This window comes from Rattus norvegicus, chromosome 1 (assembly GCF_036323735.1).
Source record: "Rattus norvegicus strain BN/NHsdMcwi chromosome 1, GRCr8, whole genome shotgun sequence".
Lineage (NCBI taxonomy): Eukaryota > Metazoa > Chordata > Mammalia > Rodentia > Muridae > Rattus > Rattus norvegicus.
Genome location: NC_086019.1, coordinates 250,586,650 through 250,606,278, shown reverse-complemented (window position 1 = coordinate 250,606,278; position 19,629 = coordinate 250,586,650). Strand labels below are relative to the sequence as shown.

At 50.7% G+C, this 19,629-nt stretch overlaps 2 protein-coding genes across 2 annotated transcripts; one reads left to right on the top strand and one right to left on the bottom strand.

Moving 5' to 3' along the window:
* Positions 1 to 499: 499 nt before the first annotated feature.
* Positions 500 to 2,829, top strand: Frat2 (FRAT regulator of WNT signaling pathway 2). Its single transcript, NM_001401121.1, has one exon. It carries the CDS (start codon positions 895 to 897, stop codon positions 1,585 to 1,587), a length of 693 nt encoding a protein of 230 aa, NP_001388050.1. The 5' UTR covers positions 500 to 894; the 3' UTR covers positions 1,588 to 2,829.
* A 13,260-nt stretch (positions 2,830 to 16,089) lies between these two features.
* Frat1 (FRAT regulator of WNT signaling pathway 1) lies at positions 16,090 to 18,638 on the bottom strand. Its single transcript, NM_001401777.1, has one exon. The coding sequence runs from the start codon at positions 18,445 to 18,447 to the stop codon at positions 17,626 to 17,628; it is 822 nt and encodes a 273-aa protein (NP_001388706.1). The 5' UTR covers positions 18,448 to 18,638; the 3' UTR covers positions 16,090 to 17,625.
* Positions 18,639 to 19,629: the final 991 nt, after the last annotated feature.

Genomic DNA, 19,629 nt, shown 5'->3' with positions numbered 1-19,629 from the left:
TACCTTCAAAGCGCTTGCAATCACTGGAAAAGCGTTTATAATTTAATGCGATGTTTAAAACAAACTGCAATGTTTTTTGTGTGTGGCTGTGTAATGTACAGAGAAGAGGCTGAAAAGGAAAAAAAAAAGTCTGTTACTCTCGTTTGAATCCTACGGTTACAAGAACATTTTCCTTTGAATTACAAGAACAGTCAACTCCAGCAACGGCGTAGCTCTGAGAATGGCAGGGACAGCAGGAAGTCTGGGAAGCTCTGACCACAGGGTCCGCTACCCAACAGCGTCGGTTCCTCCTCCTCCTCCTCCTCCCCCTACACCCACGATCCGGGCCGCCCCTCCCCCGGGCGGGCGCAGGCGTTGCCCACACGTGGGGATGGAGCGGGAGAGGCGGAGGAGGGGCTGGGTGTGCTGGGGGGGTGTGTGTGTGTCCGCGAGTGGGAGAAGCCAATTGGCAGTCTCCGAGAGGAGCTCTTTTCCGACAGGTCCTAGGACCTGGGCTCGGCGAAGGCGGTGCCCGGACACGGGAGTCGCTTGCAAGCATAAAAACTAGCACTGGGCCGAGAGCTGGGCAGCGGTCTCGCACAGTGCGTGCGGTCCCGCGCCCCTAAGTCTTCTAGTGAACCTATCCCCCCACGGCCGCGCGCGGTGGTAGGAGCCGCGCGACGTCACCCATTGTTTACAAATCAAGCCGAGCCGGTAGCGTTCCGGCTCCCGCGGCTCTAAGGCGCGCGGTGCCACTGCCCGGTGGTCCCGGCTTCTTCGGTCCCAGGCTCGGCACCCGCCCAGCCCGGGCCTCCGCCCCGCTCCCGCCCCCGCCCCAGCCGCGGCCCGACGAGCCCGCGGCCAACCAAGCGGCCAGAGACGCCCGCACAGCCGCGGGGGCCCGGGCGGGGGGCCATGCCGTGCCGGAGGGAGGAGGAGGAGGAGGAAGCCGGCGACGAGGCGGAGGGGGAGGAGGACGACGACAGCTTCCTCCTGCTGCAGCAGTCGGTGACTCTGGGCGGCTCGACCGACGTGGACCGGCTCATCGCCCAGATCGGCGAGACGCTGCAGCTGGACGCGGCGCACGATAGTCCGGCCTCGCCGTGTGCCGCCCCGGGTCCCCCACCCGCGCCCCCGGTCCTGGCGGCGCTGCCGGCGGACAAGGTCGGGGGCCCAGCGAGGCTGCTGCGGCCGGCAGCATCAGCGGAGGCCGGAGACCCTGCGCCCCCGGGGGCGGTGCGCTGCGTGCTGGGGGAGCGCGGGCGGGTGCGGGGCCGGGCGGCGCCCTACTGCGTGGCAGAGATCGCCCCGGGCGCCAGCGCGCTGCCCCGGCCTGGGCGGCGAGGGTGGCTCCCCGGCGCCTTGGCTTCTCGGAGAATCCAGCAGCGGCGGTGTACCGCAAGCGGATCGCGCGCAGCGGACGACGACCCTCACCGGCTCCTGCAGCAGCTCGTGCTCTCCGGAAACCTCATCAAGGAGGCGGTGCGCAGGCTCCAGCGAGCGGTCGCCGCGGTTGCGGCCACGAGCCCCGCGAGCGCCCCGGGTTCCGGGGGTGGCCGAAGTGGACCGGACTCAGTCACCCTGCAGCCCTCGGGCTCCTGGCTCTGACCCGGGGTCTCTGGAGGAGGAAGAGGACGCGACTACGCGGTTCCAACAGTGTCTTGCCCGGGACAGTATGGAGATGAAGCTGTCGTCCATCCCTCGGGTTACAGCCTCAAAGTTACCGGCCGTGAGAGGCTGTTAGAGAAAACGGACTCGACTGAGCAGCACCGGCAGCCGAGAACCTGGGATCTACCGGGAGAACTGTGGCAGCTACTTGATCCACTTGGAACTGACTTAGCCCTTGGGCATCGTGTGCTTGGATTGTTTATAGATGTGTCTCGCAGGGGCGGGAATTGGGAGGGCTTCTAACAATACTTGAAAACCAAAAGTAGGCATATATGATCTCGTTATTTTCGGGTAGAGAAGCTTTCTGAATATGGTGCTACAATTGCAGACTAGAGAGGGTCTAGGGTGAAGAACATAAAAAGTTGGCAGATGGGTGGGTTGGCAACGCTTGCTTTCTCCTGCTTAATTTGTGGTTGTGAAGGTGGGCGATGGAACCTAGTTGGTGAATTCCCAAAGGTGGGGAGAGATGAGTTTAAGTGCAAATGACTTGACCTTGCCAGCTTGGACTCAAGGTCAGGTTGATTGAGTCGGGTGTTGAGGGATTCTTGGGAGCACTAACCCAGTGTCTTTTTCTGGATCCAATCACAGACCTAAGTGTCGCTTTGCCACCGCTTGGAGTCTCCCGAGGACTCAGAGGCCGACAGGGCTGTGTAGGGAGAGTTATTTGCGTTTTCTGTGCTTTTCTTTCCCAGAACTCCTCCTCCTGCTAGGCCACTCTTGGCCATAGCACCAGCTTTCTCAGAAATGGTCATAAACAACTCCTGACCTCCCTGCACCCGCCGCCTGATGTGTTTGTGGTGTGTGTGGATTGGGATGAACCCAGTGGGTACACTTTTCTGTTCCTTTGGCCCTCTGCAGAGTTGGTGGGAGTCTCCCGCTTTCCTCACCTGTCAGTTCTTGGTGACTGAAACTGTTTTTTTAAAAATATGATTCCGGGAGGAGAAAGTGCTGGCTTTTCCCCTTGTGAAACCCAAGGGCACCGTTTTCTGAGGTGCCACCCCAAACTTTAAGGTAGCTAAACTTTTTTTTTTTTTTTTTTTAAGATTCAATGGCTTGTTCATCCTCCAGATGTGGCTGTTGATGTAGACTTCGCAACGGAGTGTCTGAAATTGTGGTGGTCCTGATTTAAAGGATTCATAATTAAAATGTCTGCTGAATAAACTTGGTTTTTGTTTTGGAAAATGGTCTTTGTTTCTGATTGCAGGTTTGAGGGGAATGAAGACCATGTGGGGTGTCAGTAGTACTTGGGGTAAGTCTGGCTGGAGCCACCATGTTTTAGTTAACTCCTAGAGGCAGTGTGTTTGAGCGCTTCTGGCTATATTTTATTTTGCACACGCACATCTTGAGATAGAGTCTCACTGGCCTAGAGCTCACTATGCATAGATCAGGATAGCCTCAAACTCAAGAGATTTCCCCCTATCTCTACCTTCCTGAGTGCTGGGATTACAGGGATGAAAATAGCGTTTACTTCACCCAGCTATTTGGATTTTGTACATTTATTTGTTCCGTGTATGTGTATAGAGAGTTAACATATGCATTAGGAAAGTCTATGAAAGTCTGATGACAATTGTGGCAGGTTTTCCCTTCCACAGCTTGAATCCTGGATATCAAATTTGGGTAGTCTGGCTTGGTGGTGTGTGCCCCTTACCAGCAGGGCCATGTTGTCTGCTGTCCTGTGAGATTTTGGGAACTGTTCCACGGACTCTCCCATTGGTCATATTCTAAGAATGCTTTCAGGGTTTGAAGGCAAGGAGGCTCTGTGCAGGGAGGGAAGAGTTTTTTCTAAGAATGGGAGTGCACAAAGCCTGTGTTTTTCTCGAACTGCCCAGCCTTCAGCCATAGTCTACAGAGAGAAAGAAAAAGACCTTTGTTTGAAACAGAATCTGTGTAGTCCTGGTTGTCCTGAAGCTTGCTATGTAGACCAGGCTGGCCTTATCCCCCTGCCTCTGCCTGCTAGGTGCTGGGTGCTAGGATTAAAGCCCTGTGCTACTATACTTGGCAAAACCCAAGATCAAGCCATTTCTTTGGCAGTTGTAAAATGGCTTGGGATGGTTAAAGGGGATTAGATTGAAGTTCTTGACACATCTGTTCATTCAACTCAGCCTCATAGTCTCTGGACAGGATTCCTCGTTGCTTCCTGTCTGACTTTTTCTTCTAAGACAGGGTTTTCCTCTGTAGCCTTGACCATCCTAGAACTCACTCTATAGACTAGATGTCCTTGAACTCAGAGATCCCCTGGCTCTGGCTCCTGAGAGCTGGGATTCAAGCTGTGTACCACCAAGTCCTGGAAGTCTTCCCGTTTGAGACAGGATCTCTGTGTACATCCCTTTAACATGGGAAGTCCGTTCTTTGCACCCCTCCCCTAGTGCTGACAACCTCACTCTGTAACCCAGGCTGGCCTTAGATTTGTAGCAATCTGACCTCAGCTTTCCCCATGCTGTGTAAAGTAACTTTTTGGTACAGCTAATCTCTGACCTCTGCTGCCAAGCCCTCCAGGCACCTCTCCTGTTGGGTGCCATCCCCTCCTATGGTACCCAAGGATGAGCTACCTGCTGCTCGAGGACTCCAGCTTCACTTAGTGCGGACCAACTCAGTCCCTACTGCTGCATCCTGGCTTTGTAACCATGAGTAAATTGCTGTCCCATCCCCCACCCTGACCTAGTGTTTTCCTTCTCTCACTGGTAAACAGTCATACTTAAATGGTTGGGAGAGTGAGGTATTCAAAACAAAATTCCTCCTTCTTGTAGTACCCTATGGATTTATATATGCCAAGTGGTAGGCACACTCTGCTTTATAGAGATGAGGATGCTGAGGTCTAGACCATTTTGAAGTTGTGAATGTGCGTGTGTAGATTGAACCCAGGGCTTCACAGATGTCAGGCAAGCACTCTGCTACCAAGCGCTCTTCCCAGCCCCCCTTTTTTTTTCTTTTTTTCGGAGCTGGGGACCCAAACCCAGGACCTTGCGCTTCCTAGGCAAGCGCTCTACCACTGAGCTAAATCCCCAACCCCCCCAGCCCCTTTTATATTATTTTTTTTTTGGTTCGTGTGTGTGTGTGTGTGTGTGTGTGTGTGTGTGTGTGTGTGTGTGTGTGTAGTTGAACATGACCACATGTATTCATGCATGTGGAGGCCAGAGGTCAACACATCTTCCTTGATCACCCTCCACTTTATTTTTGGGACTGAGACAGTCTGTCTTTGAAGCTGGGACTCACTAATTCAGTTCTACTGGATGGTCAGCAACCTCCCACGATCCTTCTGGCCCAGCCTCCCAAGTACTTAGGTCCTGGGATTACAAGTGTGTGCTGCATACCCCACCCACTGTTTGCCCTTTCTTTTAGAATTATGTATCCATCCATTCATTCCATTCAAGACAGGTCACTATGTAGCTCTGACTCTGCTGGAAGTCACTGTGTAGACCAGGCCGGCCTGAAACAGAGATCCCTCTGCCTCTGCCTCCTGAATTTAAGGTATGCAGTACTGTGCCCAGTTTTGGTTCTTTTTTTTTAAGTGTGGGTACCAAGAGTGCAAACTCAGTTCCCCATGTTTGTATAGCAAGTACAAGTACTTACTGAATCATCCCTTCCAGCCCCGTTTCCCTCCACCTAATCTGACTTTGAATTTGCCATCCTGCCTCAGCCTCCACAGTGCCTGGGATTCCAGGCAGGCACCGAGACTGTGTGAGACTTTCCTGATACCATATCCTCCATAGTTGGATTTAATAAAGTTTTAAAGAAAATCCCATGAACCTTGACACCAAGTATTTATAGGAGCACCACCCCCGTTCTCACACACTTCGTACATCAGCCACACAGATGCAAGTTGCTGGGGATGGACGGTGAGCCGGAGTTTGAGATGCCCCAGAGGAACATCAGGTTTGAGGGCTGAGACCTGCTACAAAGGGGCGAGGAGTTGCCTAGGAGGCAGTAACAGTGTAACAGTGCATAGCTGCTTCATTCAGAGTTCCAGGTTCTCAGTAAAATAAGCCTGGACTCACAAAAGAGCAGGATGCAGTCATCCTAACAGTCCTGACTGAACTGGCTACAGCAATGAGGTTGGCATAGTGACTTCTGCCAGACAGACACCTACAGGACCCAAGAAACTAAGAGGAATCGGGAACTGAGCTCTCATGTGGGCACATACCCTGGTGGGCACCTCTTGTAAAATACAGTGGAAGGGCAGAATCTTAAGCTGCAGGCTTTTAAAGTTGATCTCTCGCCTCGGGCCAGAGCCTGCCCACATGGTCTTGTGGTGGTAGTGATGGGTCAAGGCAAGGAGGAAATAATTTGGTTCTGTTTTTTGTTTTGAGACTTGAGTCCGTGCATCTCTGCTTGGCCTGGAACTTGCTATGTAGACCAGGCTGGCCTGGAGCTCACAGAGGTCTATTTTCTGCATGCTGGGATTAAGGGTGTGTAACACTGTTCAGGGAACAGGCATGGCTTCAATAATTTCCATCTAGATTCCAAGGAAGTTCTAGAAATAACTGGGTTTACTAGGCTGATCCTCCACAATAGCAGGACAGGAAATGGGGGAAAGAATTACAGTCATCCTCCTGCTACTTGTTCCGAACACAGCTCACAAGCCAGTCTTTTTCGACACGCCACATGTCCTGAAGAATCCTGCCAACTAGGATACAAAAGCCCTCCCAGATGGTTCCAGGCTTGGGAGTTCAGAGAGGTTGCTTCCCCTGAAGCACCCTTCAGCCTGTCTTCCCACATTCAGTCCCTCCAAGTCGGCGACAAGAGCACGCGTTTCAGCACAATAGATGGGTTTCACAAGACCAGCATAGAAAAGATAATCTCTAAGGCTGGTATGTGTTCGAGAAGGCCTTCAAAAGGCAGCATGAGGCTTGGAGAGATGGCTCCGTGATTAAGAGCACTGGCTGTTCTTCCAGAGGTCCTGAGTTCAAAATCCCAGCAACCACATGGTGGCTCACAACCATCTGTAATGAGATCTGATGATCTCCTCTGGTGTGCATGAAGACAGAGTGCTCATATACATAAAATAAATAATTCTTAAAAATTGAAAAAAAAAGGGGGTTGGGGATTTAGCTCAGTGGTAGAGCGTTTGCCTAGGAAGCGCAAGGCCCTGGGTTCGGTCCCCAGCTCCGAAAAAAAGAACCAAAAAAAAAAAAAAATTGAAAAAAAAAAAAAAAGCCTGCATGGATTTTTAGACTAAGGAGGAAGTCCCTTCTGCTCAGAGTGATTGATATCTTCCTCCAGGACACCCCTTGGACTGTGCTGGGTTGATGACAAAGTGCTTGTTGTTGGTCATGGTCTTTACGGCTGCTTGGGTCTTGACCTGAATTCTCCTGGTACTGATCTGTCATTTGTAAAAAGCTAGAGAATGCCTAGAGTCTGCCCAGGTCCTGAGAGTGTCTCAGTGAAGTCATGGGAGAAAGCGAAGGCCATTTCTAAAAATACTGCATCTTGGAATGGTCCATTCCTAGTACTCAGCCCAGGAGTGACTTTGGCTGGGACACTTGGTCCCTGAGAATGCTAAATGATGGCCACAGAACGGTAGGGAGAGGCAGGGTCAAATGGCTTCTGTCTTCTGAACAGACTGGTGCCTAAGCTCCCCTGATAACGTTCTGTAATACTGAGCCAGGGGGGCCACAGCTATAGGGAAGTGACCACGAGAAGCTGAGTCAGGTGACTTTGTTGGTGGGGAGGGTTGGTTAGGAAACTCATGACAAGTTCCAGGGACAGCAGCCCAGAGTGTCAAATGGCTTGGACTTGTATGATAAGGGTTGGTGATAAGGATTTGGCAGTTGAGGCTGAGCCTGGGAAATGCTGTTAGGAACAACAGTAAAACACTGGCTAATGTATTTACCTTCGCAAGAGCGGGGCTCCATCCTAAGCACCTTAGAAAGACCAGGTCATCAGGTCTCTGGGAGAAAGATAGGAATACTCTCAGAAGCAGACAGAAAATAGGAGTAGAACCAAGGGTGGGAAGCCAAGGATACCGATGGGTGAGGTGATGCAGTTAAGAGCACAGTAGCTGAACAGGTGCGTTCATGTTGCCTCTATTCAAAATCCCTCAGGCTCTAGGCGTCTGGGCCACGTGGACTAGATCTTGGTCAGTGACCTGGGCTGATAGTTCATTTTCCCTTTATCAGCACCATTAAGCACTTTTTATTCATTTATTTTGAACTTTATTTTGTTGTTGTTGTTGTTGTTGTTGTTGTTGTTGTTGTTTTAAAAATAATTTGACCTGGGTTCGGTCCCCAGCTCCGAAAAAAAGAACCAAAATAAATAAATAAATAAATAAATAAATAAATAAATAAAAATAATTTGTTTTTTCCATCATGAAAGCTCTGAGCACCAGGCTGGCCTCAAACTCAGAGATCTGCTGAGTGCTTGGGATTAAAGGTGTGCACCACAACCACCCGGCTACTTTTGAACGCAATCTTGAACTTTCTTTTTTTAGATTTACTTGTTTATTTATTTATTTTTTAAAAGATTTGTTTATTTTATGTAGGTGAGTACACTGTCACTGTCTTCAGACATATGGGAAGAGGGTATCAGATCCCATTACAGATGGTTGTGAGCCACCACATGGTGCTGGGATTTGAACTCAGGACCTCTGGAAGAGCAGTCAGTGCCCTTACCTGCTGAGCTATCTCTCCAGCCCCTCATTTTTTTTTGTTTTTGTTTTTTTAAGATTTATTTATTTATTATATATAAGTACACTGTAGCTGTCTTCAGATACACCAGAAGAGGGCATCGGATCTCTTTTTTTGTTTGTTTTTTTTGTTTTTTTGTTTTTTTTTTTTTTTCGGAGCTGGGGACCGAACCCAGGGCCTTGCGCTTCCTAGGTAAGCGCTCTACCACTGAGCTAAATCCCCAGCCCCGGATCTCTTTACAGATGGTTGTGAGCCACCATGTGGTTGCTGGGAATTGAACTCATGACCTCTGGAAGAGCAGTCAGGTGCTCTTAACTGCTGAGCCATCTCTCCAGCCCCGGCAGCCCCTCATTTTTTATTTTATATGTATACTAGCATGCATGTCTATGTACTATGTATGAAGCTGGTATCCAGGAAGATCAGAAGAGGATACTAGAGTCCCCCAGATCTGGAGTTCCAGATGTTAGTAAGCCACCACGCGGGTGCTGGGACTTGAACCTGGGTCCTCCTCAAGAACTACAAGTGCTTTTAACCATCGCACCTTCCCTTCGGTCCTAGTCTTTGACTCTTGATCCTCTTGCTTTTGCCTCTCAAGTATTGGGGACATAGGTCTACACCAGTACAGCCAGCTAAGGAGTGTCTGTAGGCCTGTGTGTGAGTGTCTACCCATGTATGCATGAGTGCATGCACATGCGTGAGTGCATGCACATGCGTGTGTGTGCATGTGTGTGTCAGCAGACAGCTTTTGGAAGTTAGTGCTTCTCTTGTGCCATGTGAATTTCAGAAACCAGACATAGTCAAGCTTAGTAGTCAGCACCTTTACCTGCTGAGCCATCTCGCCCATCCCTTTTAAAACTATATTTTTGTCAGCCAGGCGGTGGTGGCGCACACCTTTAATCCCAGCACTTGGGAGGCAGAGGTAGGTGGTTGGGGGTCAGCCTGGTGTACAGAGCAAGGACAGCCGGGGCTATACAGAGAAACCCCGTCTCAGAAAAAAATTTTTTCATTAGATTTATTCATTTGTGTATGTGTGGATACACATGCATGTATATGAGTGTGCACGTGCATGGATGTGAGTCACAGAACAACATGCAGAGCTCTTTCCTTCCACCATGTGGGTCTCAACAATTGTATTCATATTGTCAGGCTCGGCAACCAGGGTCTTTACCAACCTTGAAGGCTTCAGTAGTTCCGTGCTCACCCCAGCTGGGGAAAAAAAGTGCTATTTAAGGTGCACCGGGAGGAGGGGGTTGAGGACTTAGCTCAGTGGTAGAGCACTTGCCTAGCAAGCTCAAGGCCCTGGGTTCGGTCCTCAGCTCCGGAAAAATAAATAAATAAATAAATAAATAAATAAATAAATAAATAAATAAATAGGTGCACTAGGAGGAAAGGGCTTGTATTGCTTACATGCAATGAGGCAAATTTATTTTTTTCAAGGGAAAATAAAAGAAAGGGAGGGAAGGAAGGCGAGCTTGTGACTGTGACTTCCGAGTCTGGCAATATTAGGCTTGAGATCTAATTTGACAGTTAGACAGGAACAAGCAGGGGCAGGGCAAAGGTAGCAGGAAGATAACCTGCTTGTGCCTTTTAAACACACCCAAATCAATAAATCAAATAAACTTCCTGGGCAACCTATCAGCTGGGATTTCACACTTACCTCCCGGGAGTCAGTCCGAGGCTGATAAAGAGAAACAGTTACTAAACTCCTTGTTACCAATTTTAGTTTGTATTCTTTTGTGGCTTTAGCTACAGGCAATTCATTCACAGAAACCATGGGCTTTTCCAGGCTAAAAGGTTATACAGGAAGTTGATTTAATGCCTGGTCAGACCCAGGGAGGGATTCTCTGTGCTTGGTCAGTTTGTAACCCAGGGTGCTGTCCTATGAACTGTCCACATGTAATCCCTCCCCTTGAGCCTTGCCCACAATAGGAACCCCATTTTTCCTTCCTCTGCCAGGAGCCTGGCCCTTCAGAGAACCTCCCTTTAATTGCTCCCTCACCATCTCCTCCTTAGCTTCAATTAAGCGTAGATTTTTCTCTTGGCTGAGGAAACCTTCCCAACCATTTTCTCTTGTGACTTTCATTTTACATTGCCAGGCATTAAACTCAGAGCCACACATTTACTGGACAACCACGCTGCCCCTCAGCCTAGTTTCTAACCTCTTCTTTTCCCTTTCGGACTCTGTCCCTCCTTCCTCACCAGCTTCCGAACTTCTAGGCAACTCAGCTCATCTTCTCCTCGCAGGCCCTCTCAGCTTGTGCCATGCCAGTGAAACCACACCACACACCCCCCCCCCCCCCCCCCGGTTGTTAGCTCTGCAAATATTTACTGAATACCAATACCCGAGTGGTAGTAGTTAATGCAGCCATGTTTTGGGCGGGGGCCTGAGTGGTTTTACTAGTATCACAACAATCTTATCAGGTGGGAACTCTTGTTATTACTAGAGAGGTGAAGAAATCTACCCAGGGTTACAGGAAGGAGCCAGGCAGTCTGGCTCTGACACAACATTTTATGGCTACAAGGTACTGTACTGTGAGTTTTCTTTTCGAAACTGTTTCTCGTCTTTTCCTCTCCCTACCCACCCCGGGCCTTTATCACCTGGCGTCTGGTTGCCAGCCATGGATCTGGGTGACCATAAATAGTCCCCCTCAGCCCCAGTTCATTCCCCGGGCCACGTGGGTCAACTATCTGCCTAAGACACACTCTTCATTTTGTCATCCTGCCGCCATCAAAGAATATATAATCTCGTTGGGAAGGAGGCATGCACACGTGAGTCCCTGAGATAACTCTGTAATAACAGTCAATAAGATGAAGCCAGGAACAGAACGAACCAGGACACAATTCCTGGGACACAATTGGATGGTTTTTTTTTTCCCTCAGCACAAATTATAGACAGAAGTGCAGAGCGCAGCCAAGCCATACTTCAGCTGAGCACAGAAACTGGATGAGAAGAGGGTGGGTTTTCTAACTAGGAGGGCATCTTTAGAGCTGGGCCCAGGCTCCCTTCACTGTACACCCTACTCTTCACTGGTGATAATCCTACTGCCCAGCTCTACAAGCTCCAAACAAGCTGTTTCCCTTGCTTGGCTAGAAGGTGACCTCTGCCCCCTCCTTCCTGAACATCTGGATAATGTCTTTAGCTCAGCTACCTTTAACATCTCCCTGTGAAACTGCAACAGGGTTTGAGATCCAGAGATCTGATCTCAGAGGAGACAGGTTCGAAGTGGAGGTCAGGCCCAGGGCCTTGTGCACGCTACCCCTGAGCTAGATCCCCGGTCTCTGTGCCTATTTGGTTTGTGATTTCAGACAGGGTCTCACATAACTCAAGCTGCCCTTGATTTTGTTTATAACCAAGGATTCCCTTGAACTCTTCGTTCTTCTGCCTCTACCTCCCAAGTGCTGAGGTTACAAGTGTGCGTCCCCCCACTGGCTCCCCTGTGCCGACTGTTTAAAAGTTAATTTTACGTGTACGTGTATGTTTGTGGGCATGCAGATGCCACAGCACACACAGGAGTCGTGACAACTTCAGGAGCTGTTTCTCTTTCTGCCATGTGGGCCTAAGGGATCAAAGTCAGGCTGTCAGGCATGGCAGAAAACCCCTTTACCCATTGAGACATCGAGCTGGTCCACGATTCTCTGTGACTTTTAAGAGTGGTCAGGGAACAATGGCATGTAGCTCTGTGATACGATCGGTGCGTGAGCCCTCAGAAGGAAGAGGGGAAAGAGGGAGGAAGGAAAGAGGGAGGGGAAAAGATACTGATGTAGTCATTAAGAGACATGCTTTTCTACAAAAGACTCAAAATTGTGCCTTTTTACTTTTGTTTTTTTGAGGCTTTCTCTGTGTAGCGCTGGCTGTCTTGGAACTCACTCTGGAGACCAGTCTGGCCTCGAACACAGAGATCCACCTGTCTCTGCCTCCCAAGTTCTTGGATTAAAGGAGTGTGCCACCACTGCCTGTCCAAAGTTGTACTTTTGTATAATAGTTTCCTCGGCCCGAAGTAAATGCTTATAATCCCAGCACTTGGGAGGCAAAGGCAAAAGGATCAAAAATTCAGACTGAGGGCTGACTGTGGAGCAAACGAGGGCCAACCTGGGCTACACAAGACCCTATCTCAGAGAGAGAGGGTCGGGGGAGGGGGAGGGAGAGGGAGGGAGGAGGGAGAAGGAGAGGGAGGAGGAAAGGGAGGGGAAGAAGCAGTGAGGGAGGGAGGGAGGGAGGGAGGGAAGGAGGGAGGGAGGGAGAGGGGTTGGGAGGGAGGGAAAGCAAGCAAACAAGTTTACAGGAGTGATGATCTATTTTTCCATTTGCTTCGTATGGATTATCAAATCCCCCACAATTGTTCAAGTTAGGCTCTGTACTTATACCAATGAATTTTTGACATGATGAGTAGATCCCATCCCAAAGCACACAGCTAGCCTCAGAGGACTGCAGGGCCCAGCTCGTGCTTTTTGTGCCCAGAAGGCACAAGGGCAGCTCATCTGCACTCCCTTCAGATATGCATGGGAGCACTGCCCAGGAGAGCTTTTCCTCTTTGCCTGTACCAGCTTCCATAGCATCATGTACAGTGCACTTCCATCCCTCGATGAGACAGGAGCCCCAGCCTGCAAAGCCCGAGCTCTCTGGGGCTGACATTCTGTGATTACTGAGCACTGGCAGAAAGGGAAGGGGGCACTAATTGAGTGAGTTAGTAATTTGGTTGCCAAGGCAACTCTTTTCTGATTGGGAGGAAAGGATCACAGGGTTCAACACAGACTTCACTGGATAGGAAAGTGTTGTCTGATCTTCACTCAATGTTGCTGCTTCTAAGCTGGAAAAAGAACTAGGGGAAAAAAAAAAGGATAAAAATTGAATTCAGAGCATTTAAGTCTGGTTTAGAAGGATCCAGAGTGGCAGGCTTTGCAGTGTTCTATGCGCCTTTCTTTTATCCAAATCACTTACTTGCTAATTGATTAATTTTAGTTGTTTCGTTCAATTTGTAGCTTTGGTCTTTTATCTCACCCCAGCATCTTCTGTTACCAGCTGTCTTTGTACTGTGAAGAGTACTTTGTAAGAAAATGGTTACAGGGGGCTGGGGATTTAGCTCAGTGGTAGAGCGCTTACCTAGGAAGCGCAAGGCCCTGGGTTCGGTCCCCAGCTCCGAAAAAAAGAACCAAAAAAAAAAAATGGTTACAGTAGGCAAGAAGGGAGGTGGTCCTGTTGGGACAGTGCTTGCCTAGCATGTGTGAAGCCCTGGGTTCAAACCCCAGGACTCAATAACACCTGTAATCCCAGTACTTGGGAAGCTGAGGTAGTATGATCAGAGGTTCAAGGTTATCATCTATTATGAAGCAAGCTGAAGGCCAGCCTGGGCTATGTGAGTCCCTATATCAGAAAGTCAAAATTGTTACAGCATACCTGGCACTCCACTGATCAATCTGGGTAGTTGGGACAGCATTTTCCAGGGTTCTGATGTCAAGGTCACCAATTTGGACAACCACGGAGGTACCATTAATATGCAGGTTTGCCTAGTAAACAAAATTGGACCATTTATAATGGTATGGAGCACCTGAAAAGAGGCCTGAACGGGGAGCCCAAAAATATCTGGCTTCAAGACTGATAGGTTTCACCACTGACTTCAGAGAATTACTCTGTCCTGCCTGTGTTGTTTGGCTAAAGACCATCTATACAATGGTCTGATATGGTTTTCATGAAACTCTGGCCACTGGCCTGAGTGCATGCAAGCGTATACAGTTATCTTAGGATACTAAGAAGTATTTGGGTTGGGGATTTAGCTCAGCGGTAGAGCGCTTGTTTAGCGAGCGCAAGGCCCTGGGTTCGGTCCCCAGCTCCGAAAAAAAGAAAAAAAAAAAAAAAGAATACTTAGAAGTATCTTAGAATGGAGAGAAAGAAACGGGCTGCGTCTTGCCATATTCCCCAGGCTGGTTTCAAACTCCAGGGCTGGGGACTGGAGAGATGTCTCAGTGGTTGTGAACAATTGTTGCAGTTACAGAGGGCCTGAAATCAGTTCTCAGCACCTACATGGAGGCTTATAACCATCTGTAATTCCAGTTTTGGGGGATCTGAACCCGTTTTGACTTCTGAGAGCATGGATGTGGTACACATCTGGGCAAATACTTATCCACATAAAATAAATCTTAAAAAATACAAATAAACCCCAGGGCTGACCCACCGCTTCTGCTTCAGCCTCTTGAATAGTTGGCACTATATGTATGCCACTATGCTTACCTTGGCAGAAGTGTGTGTGTGTAATTCTGGGCTATGTATATTCTAGGCAGGAACTTGACCATTGTTAGGTCCTCAGTCCTCGGAAGGTTTTTTATAAAAAGGTTTATAGAACTGTACTGCTTTTCAACTACATAATCTCTGTGCCTACTATTAGTTTCCTCGTTCCTGCCCCGTCCCTTTAGAAACAAAGGGCTTTATATTGCCCAAGCTGGCTTCAATATGTAACTAAGGCTGACCGTGAATTCCTGATTCTCCTGCGCGTGCCTCCCAAGTGCTGGGACGATGATCCTGTACCAAGCTTGGTTTCTGTTTCATCTTCACAGGGAGGCCTGTACTGGGTGAGCTCTGGCTGCTTATTTATTTATAGCCTTGCTCTCACTCTGTAGCCTAGGCTTGCCTGGGATTTGTACCAATCCTTCCATAAACATGAACTATCGTGTTTCCAAGAATCTGTGTATTATGTCGGTCCTGGGGTTTGGTGATGCAGAGAAAGCCCCGGATTGCTCAGACCTAGACTTCTAAGAAGTCCCTCCATAACTGAGATCTCAGGGCTATCCTCACCCGAGAGCCTCTGACCGCCATCCCCACATAAGCTTGGCACTGCACTGCAGAGTCTCCTTCCTTGTGAGTCCCCATAATTGTCTTTCTCTTGCTGGGCAGGTCGTGGGAAATGACCTGTTTGAGGCGTTCTGAAGCTGCCCCTCGGACTACCTGTCTGATGGATTTAAGATACAATGGTACATTGAATCAGAATAATTGACATCTAGTACACAAGACAGAGAATGCTCCCAACAAGTGGGCTTCTGTTGAATGAAAGATCAAGGACCCCAATCGCTTGGCTACTTAAGAGTCAGTTCTGGAAAGGAAAGGCTGGGACTACCAACCATTCTCTGGTACATACCAGGCAGCCACCACACAGGCTGTTATCTCACTGTTGGTGCTACGTAGGTGAGGAAATGGAAAAACCACGGAGTTCCGATCCTCCTACAAGATCCCTTCCCCACTTTACCCTTTGTTATTCAACTCAGCTCCTTCCTTGAGGGAACAGATGGCAATATTTCAGAAAAGGGCAGAATCGGGCAATTGTGTCATCGCTGGGACAGAAAGTAGCAAATGTACTAAGGACAGAGAGGGAGGTGCCGTTTAATAAGATGTCAACCAGTGTTCCTACCATTAGTTTTATATCTTGAGTAGCACCTGGTGAATGGTCCTATTAGGGCTCCAGAAAAGGTGGGCACTCGGGGGTTGATGGGCGCCAGAAGAGTTGGGCCCGCGTAGGTGGAGCGGTAAGCCTCCCAGACTGCTGCCCTGGTGCTCTGATGTCCTCCCTAAAACCCAAAGGGCTCTGAGGTTTGCTGAATGGGACTGGTCCAAAACCTGACCTCACTTTCATTTAATTTCATGCCAGCACCGACACACACCCAGCTGCACAGACCTTGTCTAACTACTGGGCTGCACAGACACAAAGGCCTCTAATTACCAGCCTCCAGCGAGGCTGACAGAGATTTCAAGTGTTTTCATGTTTATGGAGATCAGAGAAATGTGCTCTGTACATCTTACCCGCTGGAAGCAAGTACAAAATAAAAGCGGGGGTGGTGGTGGGGAACCCAACACATTTATTCAAAAACAGTTATTTCAGTTAAGTTAAAATCCTATAATCAGGACAGCCACAATTCCAGTCACTCCGGTGCGAAGTGTAGATACGTCAATAGCCACATCTGGGTGCTGAACAAGCCATTGACTCCATGAATCTAAAACGAAACGGTCGCTCAGAGTGGACAGTATTTCCAAGCACTTCACAGTCACGATAGCAAAAAAAAAAAAAAAAAGCCTGCAGTTTTCCCATTTGGAGGGTCACATTTTCTACTATTTTCACATTTCCTTCACTTACAAAGGCGAGCTGGCACAGCTGGGGGAGGGTCAGGAGGAGGAAATCAACTGTCTATCCAGGGAACTGCAGCTGTTACAAATGGCCCCGAGAGCCCAGGATAAGCGGCTGTGTGAGACTATGTCCCAAGCTGTGTCCCTGGAGCACCCATTATGTGGAACGTCCCTGGCATCTAGCGTCATCAGAGCCACCCTGCTGGAGTAGGGCAGCAGAACCAAGGGGGAAAGGTGGTACTCGGTCACTGTCTCAAGGCAGTGTGTTTGCAAGTCGGGAGGAGGGGCAGGGGCGGTGGCCTCCGGAGAGAAGCACAGACTCTCAAGCACCCGCCATCGCCACCCCTTCTGGGAGGTGGCAGGAGTGTCCTTAGAGGACTCCTGAATTTGCAAAACAGTGTGCTCTTCTCCCAGTAAGGTAATACGGTTAGTCTCAGTGTAGCTGCAAGGTGCACACTCAGGAGACAGTGACCTTGAACCCGAAGAGGGATGGGTCTCCTTTAAAAACACTTTCGAAGGCAACTCCGTGCTTCGCCATTCCCTTCCAACACCCAACACCGCTCACTGCCGCCTCCTACCACTCGTGGGGTACAGCTTTCCCCTTCAACACTCTTAACAGCAACCCGTTGAAAAAGAGGGGACAGACAGAAAACGGTTACTTCTATTCAGCCCCAAGAGGGTCCTCCCGTGGTACCGCATGTTTTACATTGAAACCACCACCGCAAAAGATGAGATGATGGCCTTTTAACTGTCGTAAAATGTTCAAGTGTGGCATTTTGGGGAGCTCCCCGAAATCACGTCCATTCTTGTTTCCCCCTCCCCCAAAGTGGATCAGGAACCAGCCCTGAAAAGTACAGCGAGTAAACGGGGATCATCGTCCTTCGTTCCACAGCTGGCTGAGCCGATCCTGAGAGCATGCACCGTGGCCACGTGGTCGCCCGCTTGGCCAGGAGAGTCTGCGCGGAATTGCAGCGACCAGGTTGGATCACGCCAAAAAAGGAGTCCTTCTGACAGCCTGCGGTGCGCTCTATAGAATCTCCTTTAAACAAACCTGAGTCCTGGCTTTCAAACAATTTGGGGCTCTCAACTTCAGTTATCCATGAAAATATCTGCGATATTTTGGCTGTCTTCCTTAGCTTAATTTCCCGTTTCCAAGTGCTCGAGTCCTCCACCAGCTCAGGCTGGGTGAAGCCCTGGGTGAATTCCTCGGTCCCCCGCTGCAGGCTGGTGGTGTGGCCACCTAGGTTGTTAGCTGCCAGGGACAAGAAGGTCGTCCCCAGTTCTGAGCTGCGCCCTCCTCACGCAAGCGCCAGGGTCGCTGCAGGCCGCGCGAGGGCTCTGGGGCGAAGGCGGCTCATGCACCGGGGCTGACAGGGGCCCGAGGAACGGGTGTGCGGGAAGCTTTGCGTGTAGCTGTAGCCGTCGCGAATGAAGTCTCCGCACCGCCTCCTTGATGAGGTTCCCCGAGAGCACGAGCTGCTGCAGGAGTCGGTGCGGGTCGTCGTCGCCGGTGCGGGTCTCCGGCTGAGATCCGCGTCGCTGTGGCAGGCGGCGGGACGCGGCTGCGTTCCGGAGCCAACCTCGCCGGCACGGGCCGGACAGTGGCTGCGGGGTGTTTAGTTTGCCGGTCCCTGGGGGTCCGTCAAAGCCCGGCTGCTGGGGCAGAGCGCTGGCGCCCGGGGCGATCTCCGCCACGCAGTAGGGCGCCGCCCGGCCCCGCACGCGCCCGCGCTCCCCCAGCACGCAGCGCACCGCCCCCGGGGGCGCAGGGTCTCCGGCCTCCCCTGATGTCGCCGGCCGCAGCAGCCTCGCCGGGGCCCCGGCCTTGTCTGCGGGCAGCGCCGCCAGGACCGGGGGCGCGGGCGGGGGACCCGGGGCCGCACGCGGCGAGGCCGGACCGTCGTGCGCCGCGTCCAGCTGCAGCGTCTCGCCGATCTGGGCGATGAGCCGGTCCACGTCGGTCGAGCCGCCCAGAGTCACCGACTGCTGCAGCAGGAGGAAACTGTCGTCGTCCTCCTCCCCCTCCGCCTCATCGCCGGCTTCCTCCTCCTCCTCCCTCCGGCAAGGCATGGCCCCCCGCCCGGGCCCCCGCGGCTGTGCAGGCGTCTCTGGCGGCTTGGTTGGCCGCGGGCTCGGCGGGCCGCGGCTGGGGCGGGGGCGGGAGCGGGGCGGAGGCCCGGGCTGGGCGGGTGCCGAGCCTGGGGCCGAGGAAGCCGGGACCACCGGGCAGTGGCACCGCGCGCCTGAGAGCCGCGGGAGCCGGAACGCTGCCGGCTCGGGTTGATTTGTAAACAATGGGTGACGTCGCGCGGCTCCTACCACCGCGCGCGACCGGGGGGTGCCGTCTCCTTGGCAGTGGGGATCCAGTAGGGCCAGGGGACAGAGTAGAGCCTGGCTGATCCCTAGCCTCATTGGAATGCCTACTGTGTGCGGGGATGCGCTGGGAAGTTGATTCTGGTTCGTTCAGCCGGGCCTAATTGGCATTCCACAAGATGGACACCTTGGGGGACTCGATTGGTTTCTTCCACACACAGTCACTTCCACACACTTACACCTCCACACACTCCCCTCAGCACGTCAAGTGGTTTGGTTTAGGCGGTGGCGTGGTTTTTTTTTTTTTTTTTTTTTTTCTTTTTTCTTTTCTTTTCTTTTTTTCTTTAAGGTTTGGGTGCCAGGCGAGGGTGAAGAGGAGAGAGGGAGTGAGGCTAGGAATCGGAGTGGCGACTAGGAAAAAGACGGTGCCAAAGATGGAAAGGATGGAGAGACCTTGTTGTCTGATGTGGATAGCTGAGTTGGAAACGGGCGGGCACAAAACGGCCACAGATTCACTGGGGCCCCAAGGGCATTTAGGGGCTGCGTCGACTACTGGCCGTTTACAAGGAACTGTAATATGGAAATCGTGAATGTGTGTTAACGGAATTCACCAGTCGAATGAAGGGTAGCAATGGTGAGCTGGTTACACGAAAACAGCCTCGGCCATCTTAACTGTTCCAGAAAGCATTGTTGAATTAATGGTTAACCAAATCTTTATTAGTTTTTAAATATTTATTTATTTTGTGACAGGGACTTGAGTAAGCTCTTGGATTGCCTGTGTAGCTGAGGATAACCTTGAACTCTTCATCCTCTTGCTTACAGTCGGGTAACCCTGGGTCAAGTCTGTTTATTTAATGATTTATTTAAAAGTGTTGGGGATTTGATGACCTTTTTCAAAGGACTTCAACAGACCTCTGTGTGGTGACACACATCTGTAAT